Below are 9,779 nucleotides of genomic sequence, written 5' to 3'. Positions count from 1 at the left end.
GATTTCCAGGGGTCTCATAGACTTCACTGTTATTAACTTTTTATCGTCTTAAACTGAATTAAATTTCCATCACCATCAATTGCAGAAAATAAGACAATAATCTTTAATAAAACCAGTCTGGATAATGGAAAATATAAATTTCACCCGTTGACTATGATTGTGTTTCTGGTGCAGTAAAGCAAATAACAAATTTCACTGCAATCAACTTTTTTAGGGCCTCAAATACATGAAATTCCCATCACTGTAAATTGCAAAATATAATACCAAAATCTTTAATAAAACCAGTCTGGATAATGGAAAATAAATATTTTCTCCATTTAATTTAACCCTTTATCAGGCAAAGAACTATATTTGGTAACTTCAGGTAATATTTTGAGAAAGGTTCCAAATTTATTAGATTAAAGTGGCAAATCTACAAGAAAAAAAGTCACAGATTTAAGAGATTTAAAGTGGCAAATCTGGGCGAAAAAAGTTGCAGATTTACGAGAAAAAAGTGGGGGGAAAAAGTACTTTTTTCTTGCAGATTCACCACTTTAAATCTCATAAATCTATGCATTTTTTTCTCATACATTTGCCACTTCAATCTCGTAAACTTTTTTCTCAAAATATTATTTTCATATGTTTTTTTTTTTTTTTTTTACACATTCTGGCAGTATGTAATATCCTCCAATATTCTCTAGGGTTGAAATTTGGAATTTGCAAATATTTCAATGAGGGCCCTATTAAGGGTTGAAGCTAACTTGGAAGGCCCTGCAAGGTCAGGCTCGGTCACACCGTGAGACTGTCTGTCCCATAAATCACAAAGGACAGCGTCACTGTCCATTCCTTATAAGTCATTAGGTAGGAAGTCACCTGCCACAGTAAGTCCGGCCTACATGACTCACAACCCTTTAAAACGTTGGTACAAGGAGTAAGGCGATCTATCTGAAGGTGTGTGTGTCCATGTTTAGCTGAAATCAATACAGTTATGTGTGGAACTTGAGGCGCTGAAGCAATAGTCAGCGTGCTAATCCGGAGGAGAAAAGTTGTCAGACAGACCATAAAACTGTAAGTGGAAGTGTGACCCTTTGTTCTGCATGTAAAGCCGTGGTGGGATGTTGCAAAGAAAAGCAAAAAAATGTAGATAACATTTATGTTTTCCTTCAGATTTCTTTTGTCACACGGGGGTTGTCTCTCAGAAACATTTCCCCTAAGCAGCTGGGAATGTAATACAAAGAGGAAATTACTCATCTAACAGGAACTTTGTTGGCTTGTTTTCTAACTATTCTGCTCCTCTCTCTGTGGTATGGTTGTTATCCCACACATAATGAAAGCAGCCTGCTTATTGTACTTGGATTATTGGCTACAGATTGTTCAACAATATCAAATAAAAAACTATATTGAATATTCTGCAGCTGAAGAGAGTCAATAAATGATATGATTTAATTCAGGGTTGAACAGTAACAGTTACCAGGTTGCAGTGGTGGAATAGTATTCAGATCCCTTATTTAAGTAAAAGTACTAATATCACACTGTTAAATTACTCCAATACAAGTAAAAATCCTGCATTGAAAACTTACTTAAGTAAAAATACAAAAGTATCAGCATCAAAATGTACTTAAAGTATCAAAAGTAAAATTACTCATTATGCAGAATGGACCCACTCAGATTGTTTTATACAATATATTCCAAATTTAATATTATTGTATTATTATTGGTGCATTTATGTAAGCAACATTTTAATTTAGTCAAGGAAGGGCTCATTTTAACTATTTAATATACTGTTATGTTAGGTTTAATTAAAAAAAGCCTAATTACTGTAAATCATCATGTTTTTCATGTTAAATTATTATATATTTTTTAATTATTAACACTTTGTTTAAACTCGTAAGGCACTGAGGGTTCCCTCATTTACAGTGACGACGAGTACAATTACAAACAGTACAGAAATACAAATTCAAAATACAGATAACAGACAGACAGATAAATGAATGAGAAAAAAAATGCTATTTAAGAGTGCGAATAAGCGGATAAGGATAAGGAATGAATGAAAAATTGGAGCAACATACATAATATTGCTGTTACAGTAGGAAGCGTACTGGTATACTGTATAACAGCACTTAAGGATGGACTCATTAACTAAAAGGGCTCCCCCCTCTGAGTCAATTAGTCAATTAATCAGTCTTTTTTCATGATGAATTACTTAATTACAAGAAACTTATGAGGCCGTCTCTGGATTTAAAGTGATGATTTTGCAAATTTCTGAAATTCTTTGAAGTATTAAATAAACCACAAACTTCAAATCAATTTGATCAGTTAATGTATTTAACCCTCCTGTTATGTTCGTTTTTTTAGGAAAAGCAATAATGTTCACGGTTCAGTTTGACTCGGGCCATGTTTAATTATCCAAAAGTGTCAAAAACTAAAATATCCCAAAAAATGTGTTTATATTTTATCATTAATTCCATTATTAACCATTTCAATCAATATTTAGTGCAATGGTGTTCTTTACCTCTCCCAGATCATGGTCCAATGAGGATTTTATAAATTTTATAAACTTTTTTTTAATGTACATTGGAAAGGCCTACATATAAAATATAATTGTTTTACATGACTATGATTTATTTTTTAATTTTACATTTCAATTTTCTTTCATTTTATGAAAAAATACTTTTAACTATTTTTGTTTGATTTTAGTTCAGCTTTAGTTATTTTTCAGGTCGAGGTAAAACATAAAAAAACATGATAAATTTAAAGTGATAAGACATTAAAACATTTTTTTAAAATCTTATAACAGTATATTAAGAAGTTAAATGAGCTCTGTCTTTAAAAAATTAAACACTGTTTACATAAAAGCATCAATACAAATAATTTAATAATATGTTTAGAATATATAAAACAATCTGAGTCGGTCCATTCTGCATAATGAGTTCTTTTACTTTTGATACTTTAAGAACATTTTGATGCTGATAATTTTGTACTTTTGTATTGTATGTAATGTAACTAAGTACATTTACTCAAGTAGTGTTCTAAATTTCACTAGTCACTTATGCTTTACTTGAGTATTTCCATTTTATGTAACTTTATACTTCTACTTCACTACATTTAGAGGCAAATATTGTACTTTTTACTCCACTACATTTAACTGACAGCTTTAGTTACTATTCAAGATTTTACACAAAAAACATGATCAATTTAAAGTGATTAGATGTTAAATTAAACCTCATAACAATATATTAAGTAGTTAAAATGAGCCCCACCTTGAAAATTAAAACACTGTTTATATAAATGCATCAATAATAATAATATAATAATATAGTTGGAATATATTTTTAAAAAACACCTTAGTGGGGTCATTCTGCATAATGAGTACTTTTACTTTTGATAATTTAACCCTCTGATGCACAACATATTGACCCCCCTTCTAATGCACAACATGGGTCAAAAATTACCCACATTCATTCCCCATGTTATTTCATGCTAGCTGTGTGTTTCTGTGATCTATCTTTTGATATCAACTTATTTTATGATTGAATATTCCAAGTATTCTTTAAATATCTTGTTTTTGATAACAACAGATCATTATTTCCATTTTGCTTCTCATACTTTATGGAAAAAAAGTTTTGTATTATTACAATGCTAACTATTTGACTAAGTAGCTAGCTATTTAGCCAAGAAGTTAGCTAAGTAGTTAGCTTAGCAAGCTACTTAGCTAAATACTTAGCCAAGAAGTTAGCTAGGTAGTTATCTTAGCAAGCTACTTAGCTAAAAAATGGATATGGGTCATTTTTGACCCATGTTGTGCATTAGAAGGGTAGTGACACAAAAAGGAATATTAATGAAATGAATAAAGGAAAACATGAAAATTAGGACATATGAAGATCATAACAAACTAATTGAGGAAAACCTGGAATACTGAATGATGAAAATAATTTATTGCAAAGATATAGAACATAAAAACTCTGTCGGGTCACTTTAGACCCATGTTGTGCATCAAAGGGTTAAGTACATTTTGATGCTGATACTTTTGTACTTTTACTTCAGTAAGTTTTGAATGCAGAACTTTTACAGTGTGGTTTTAGTACTTTAGCTTAACTAAAGGATCCGAATACTTCTTCCACCACTGGGCTAATGTTATTCTTGGGTCCCGAGCTGCATGTGAAGCATTGAATTATGTGTTTTCTGCAAATGTAAGGACCAGCAGGCGGAGAGCGAGAGGAGGCAAGGTGTTGTTGTTGTGCCCAGAGAGGAACCAATGACTTTGTGTTGACAGCAGAAGTGTTCATGATCCAGCAGGTAGGTTTTTCACGAGCGCCTCATCAGCATTAACACCTTTCATCTGTCATCTTGTTTACCCTCTTTGTGTGCAAAATGTGATGTTTACCTGGTGGAGAGACCTCTATATCACATGTGCTTCCTGTCCCAACACTGCATAATACTCTGATCATCAGGAAGTGCTGCTTGCAGGGTTATCAGGAGAGGGATATAATTATATTAAACAGAATTGGATTTATTTGCAAAGTTTGACAGCAACTATGCACCAAAGGTAGAGTATGATTTGTTGCATATTGCTTTGTAACCGGTGTGTCTTTGATCCTGGAGCTGAAAGTGTTTCCGGACAACTTAACATGGCAACAAACTATAATTCACAGGTCTTTTCAGCAATCCTTCCGTTCCGCTTCAGCGAGCAAAGGAGGACGAGGGTCATCAGGAAAGATGTTTTTTGTGGCGGGGGCCAAAAATACATCAGGAGGGGGCGGAGGAGGTGAAAGGAGGTAAGAGGTTCATACCAATTCAGGCTTATTTGCCTTAATCCTCCTGTTATGTTGCGGGTCAAATTAACCCATTCCAAAGTTAAAGGGAAAAAAATAGTAAAAAGACTTTTTTTTTGGGATGAAACTTTTTCTGCTTGGCTTAATAAGTGCAATCAACATATAAAATGAAAATGGTTAATTTCACATATTAATGTGGTGTAAAAATCCAACAAAAATAGTTTAAATTATTTTTTCATTAACGAAAAAATTAAAAATGTAAAATAAAATTTGAAAAAAAATCAATGTCATGTAAAACCATTGAATTTTAGATGTAAGTCTTTCCAACATTTCATTTAATTTAATTTTATTAAGGCATTAGCTGATGCCATAGCAATCAGCTAGTCTTCCTGGGGTCTGTAACACATACAACATACAATACAATCACAATTAAGAACTATACAAAAACAAAAATATCAAATAAAAACAAAACAAGTGCATACAATATAAAATAGACAAACCCACACAATAGTTGACAATATAATAAAATTACTAAACCTACCCAAAAACTAAATACAGCTGAGTTATATTAAAACAGATCATTCCCACAACACACCCAACAGATGAATTACTGTTTTAACATTATAATTCATAAAATGAATTTTTTTGAATGAAAAAATTGTGAATTACCCTCATTGAACAATGATCTGTGAGAGGTAAAGAACACAATTGCACTAAATTTTGATTGAAATCGTAAGTAATGGAGTTAATCATTTCTGAGAAACGAACATAACAAATTTCAAAAAGGGAAAGAGAGAGCATCCATGGCCTCAGGAGAAACTCTTACCTGCACTTGGGTTTTTTTATGTCATATTTGAAAAAAACATACAATATTGTCCTCTCATTTTCTTCATCATTAGATCAATCTACCAGAAATTCCGTGAGGTAGATTTATTGGACAAGAAGAAGACAGTGACTGCTCTAAAACCTGGTGAGGATCGTGCCATTATGCTGGGGCTGGGGATGATCCTCTCCTCAGTCATGATGTACTTTGTCCTGGGGATCACTATATTACGCGCCTATGCAGAAAGGTACGGGCCTGTTGTTCCAATTGTCCTCCTACACTCTATAAATGAGTTATTGCTGCTATAAGCATGTTTTATTCATCAGATGTGCTTGTTGACAAACTGCTTTCAGTGCTCTCTCAACCAGAAAAATTGCAAAAATGAATACTTTATGAAATTTCAGGAACAAATTACACCTCAAGCCGATTTCATACCATAAGATCCTCGAAATGTGTTCTTTTTTTTTTGTTGCATTAAATTGGATCTTCATTTAAATGTCAACACAGTGTGTGGACAGAGGAGGGTGTGTGTGTTATACTCAACTCCACGGTCACAGCAGACATGAACTGTTCCTACAACTGTGGGTCAGACTGCTGGAGAGTCTCCAAATACCCCTGTCTGCAGGTGTACGTGAGCGTCAATAACACGGGCCGTGTCAGCCGTTTATCTCACAATGAGGAGACCCAGGACACCAGCTCTGAAGTGAGTACAGTGCCAGAGGGAAAATACTGAGAATTACTGAACCGTTTCAAATGTTGACACCGGCTGTCAGATGTTGGCCTGATTGTAGATTTACTCTGCTCCTGAAATGTTAGTCGATAGGATTTTTCCTGGTCAAGCTGAAAGATGATACATGAAGGGTGATGTATTCAATAATGTGAAATAAAGGGATGGTTAGGGTTTAAAATGGGGATACATGAGGTAATTATCATAGTCAGTGTATTGCCTAGAGGAGATAGCAGTTGGTATGCTCCCAGTTTGGAGAAGCAGGCAGAAGTACCGATACAGAAACTAAGTGTTGTTCTGCTGTGGACCAAGGTTTTAATAGTTTTGGATTTTTTATTAGTCTTAGTTTTAATTTCATTTTGAATTTTTGTTTTCAAATTCAGTTAGTTTTAGAGTGAGTTTGCTAGTTTTAGTTAAGTTTTTAGTTTTTGAAAATGCTTAGTTTTAGTTTAGTTTTTATTAGTTTTAGTTTTTTTTAATGTGCTATGTGTTGGGTGCGAGATTCAAAGAGGTCATAATAAATTTTGCCTTTATTTCCTTTGCCTTATCCATGATGGTTAGTAATGGAGTTATTAATGGAATATAAACAATGTTTATTGGGATTTTAATTTTGGTTTCTAACACTTTTTGATAATTAAACATTGAACATTATTGCTGTTCCTGAGAAATTAACATAACAGGAGGCTTAAAGCCTGAATCTGTTCATTTGCTTTTTTTATTGTGTAACTGGTGAATCTGAACTAAACCTTTAAACTGCTATTGATTTATTAGGTAGCTAAAATACATTTTGCTGCTGGCCCTGTCCACAGCAGTACATTATGGGTGTTTCCATTACAGTCCAATACCCGGAATGAGGCGGGTCTCACTTGCCGAAACGCCCCTAATTTGAATATGAGCCGCCCGGAGCGGTCTTTTGACCAGACTTTTTTTTGGCCCTGTTGGAGAGTAGGGCCGTTTTTCTCCCCTGAAAAAAGCCTGGTTGCTGATTGAATAGAATGCTAAGCAGGATGTGACGTAGTACTCAACGCCACAACAACACGCGCCATTTGTAAAAGCCGCCGAAGTAGCGAGTAGTCACAAGCAACAAGAAACATAAGTCCCTTTCATAGTGTGGTCCCACAAATCCCTGTTATATTGCTGGAAATATCTGTGAGAGCTCTTCACCTTAGGGTGTTCATAGTGATTCTGGGAAGGCGTGATATTCTATTTCATATAGAATGGGGCCTTTTTTTGTAATGGAGACACGCTGAGTGAGTGGACATTTGAGAGGGCGTGGCCTGAGACTTTCCCACCAGCCACTCTTCCCCCTAAAGCAGGCATGTCCAAACTATTCCTGAAAGGGACATGCTGCTGCAGATTTTTGTTCCAACCAGTCAAGAACACACCTGATTCGACTGATCAGCTGTTTGAACCCTGAGATCAGTTGATTACATGACTCGTGCATGTTGTGCTTCTGCTTGGTTGGAAGGAAAACCTGCAGCCACATGGCCCTTTCAGGAATAGTTTGGACATGCCTGCCCTAAAGGAAACACGGCTATTGTTTAACTTCTGTGTCTGTAATCCTGCCTACTACTCCAAACTGAGGGTTTCCTGACCGCCATCTACGGTTGGGTAATACACAGACAACAACCCCACAAAAAAAAACCAACCTTATTATACCTTTTAAAAAAAGCTAAGCAGCCATCACCAAAACAAAAAGTACCTGATTGTCCTCTAGATAACCTCAGTGTCCTTTCCTCTCGGCCTTGCAGTGTGTCTACGTGCCCAGGTGTCAGAAGGACAGCACGGCCATGCACGTCATGATCATGAACATCTCGGAGCGTCTGAAGGTGAACCAGCAGGTCCCCTGTTACTACGACCCCAGCGAGCAGCAGGAGACGGTTCTCCTGACGCGGCTGTACGACCACAGCGTCGTCTTCCACTCGCTGCTCTGGCCCTCGTGCACGCTGACGGGAGGGGCCCTCATCATTGTGATGGTGAAGCTCACGCAGTACCTCTCCAGACTGTGCGAAGAGATAGGCAAGATCAAGAGGTGAAAGAGCAGCTGTCAAATCCATGTGGTGGTTTGCTGATAGACGTATGACATGAAAGGGATTGTTTCGACCAAACGATCTTGCCGTGACCTCTTGAGAGCTTTACTCTGCGGCGGAGACATGTGGAACAGCTGACTTTCACTCCGGATCGAGGATGTGACTGTTTAAAAAAGCGAACTGAGTGTTTAGAGGCGGAAAACTGTCAGACATGTAACTGGCTGCAGGGAAAACTATGACTGGATTCTGCATTGGTGTTAAAAATTGTAAAATGTTAATGGATCTTTGTTTACAAGTGTTTTTTACACTTGTAATCTGAGCATGTACTTGCTATGTCACATATGATAGACATTACAGTACCCAGATTTAAATTGATGGGGAAAAAACACTGTTGTCTGTCCAAAATGTACTGAAGAGGATTGGGGCCAGGTAGGAGAAAAAAATGATGAGAGGAGGATTTTTTTTTTCATTATGCAGTTCGAGAAATGAAGAGAATAAAGTTAACTTTTTGTGTTCTGTGAAGTTGGAAAGATATTCACGAATTTGTGTTAATAAGTCATCAGAGGAACATTGTTTTCAGAGAAATGGCGTCTACCTGAACAGTTAGGTAGACTGCAAGCTACAACCTGATTTTCATAAATGTCATAAAATGAGCAATAACCACAATATTTAAGGGTATAGTAGAACTAAAATCCCCCGACACATAAATGAGCTATTTTGGTAGTTGGCTTCCATAAATATTGTTTTGGGGAAAATCTGCTTTTCTATGTAATTTATTTGATTTTTTTTAGACATACAGCTCTTAAAAAAATAAAAGACCACTGCAAAATGATCAGCTTTTCTGGTTTTACTATTTATAGGTATGTGTTCGAGTAAAATGAACATTTTTGTTTCATTCTATAAAGTGCTGACAACATTTCTCTAAAATTTAAAAAATTAAATATTGCCATTTAAAGCATTTATTGGCAGAAAATGACCACTGGTCAAAATAAGAAAAAAAAGATGCAGTGTTTTCAGACCTCGAATAATGCAAAGAAAACATGTTCATATTCATTTTTAAACAACACAACACTAATATTTTGATTTGAGAAGAGTTTAGAAATCGTTATTGGTGGGATAATCTTAATCTTTAATCACAGCAGTGGTTTTTATAATCTTCCTCATAGAATAAGATTTGGTTCAGGCGATCAGCTGATCAGTGTCTCATTAAGCAGAATGAGGAGGCTTGTGTTGGAATCCAACAAACACTGGAATGGACCGGCTGCCATAGATGTAGAGATGCTGATTTAAGAAACATTTGTGGGAGTGGTCTCTTATTTTTTCCCAGAGCTGTATATTGTGTTATGTTTTTCTCTACATTGTATTTCAACTTTATTCTCGACATTGTATTTCGACTTTATTCTCATCATTTTGACTTTTTTCTTACTTCTTTCTTCTCTTAATAATGA

At 35.4% G+C, this 9,779-nt stretch overlaps 1 protein-coding gene across 1 annotated transcript; it reads left to right on the top strand.

Annotated features, from left to right (window-relative positions):
- The first annotated feature begins 4,695 nt into the window (after positions 1–4,695).
- kcnmb2 (potassium large conductance calcium-activated channel, subfamily M, beta member 2) lies at positions 4,696–9,630 on the top strand. The gene is made up of 4 exons (XM_059345012.1): positions 4,696–4,754; positions 5,651–5,821; positions 6,082–6,277; positions 8,053–9,630. The coding sequence occupies exons 1-4, from the start codon at positions 4,696–4,698 to the stop codon at positions 8,335–8,337; spliced, it is 711 nt and encodes a 236-aa protein (XP_059200995.1). The 3' UTR covers positions 8,338–9,630.
- Positions 9,631–9,779: the final 149 nt, after the last annotated feature.

This window comes from Centropristis striata, chromosome 11 (assembly GCF_030273125.1).
Source record: "Centropristis striata isolate RG_2023a ecotype Rhode Island chromosome 11, C.striata_1.0, whole genome shotgun sequence".
NCBI classification, from domain to species: Eukaryota; Metazoa; Chordata; class Actinopteri; order Perciformes; family Serranidae; genus Centropristis; species Centropristis striata.
Note: the sequence above shows the minus strand (reverse complement) of the source record. Positions and strands in the feature narration are given on the sequence as shown.

What these genes read in the sequence shown, in the direction of transcription:
- kcnmb2 (XM_059345012.1), top strand. Translation starts at nt 4,696, where the DNA reads ATGTTTTTTGTGGCGGGGGCCAAAAATACATCAGGAGGGGGCGGAGGA. An exon ending in TTACGCGCCTATGCAGAAAG is followed by an intron (nt 5,822 to 6,081) that starts GTACGGGCCTGT and finishes ATGTCAACACAG; the next exon opens with TGTGTGGACAGAGGAGGGTG. An exon ending in CCCAGGACACCAGCTCTGAA is followed by an intron (nt 6,278 to 8,052) that starts GTGAGTACAGTG and finishes TCGGCCTTGCAG; the next exon opens with TGTGTCTACGTGCCCAGGTG.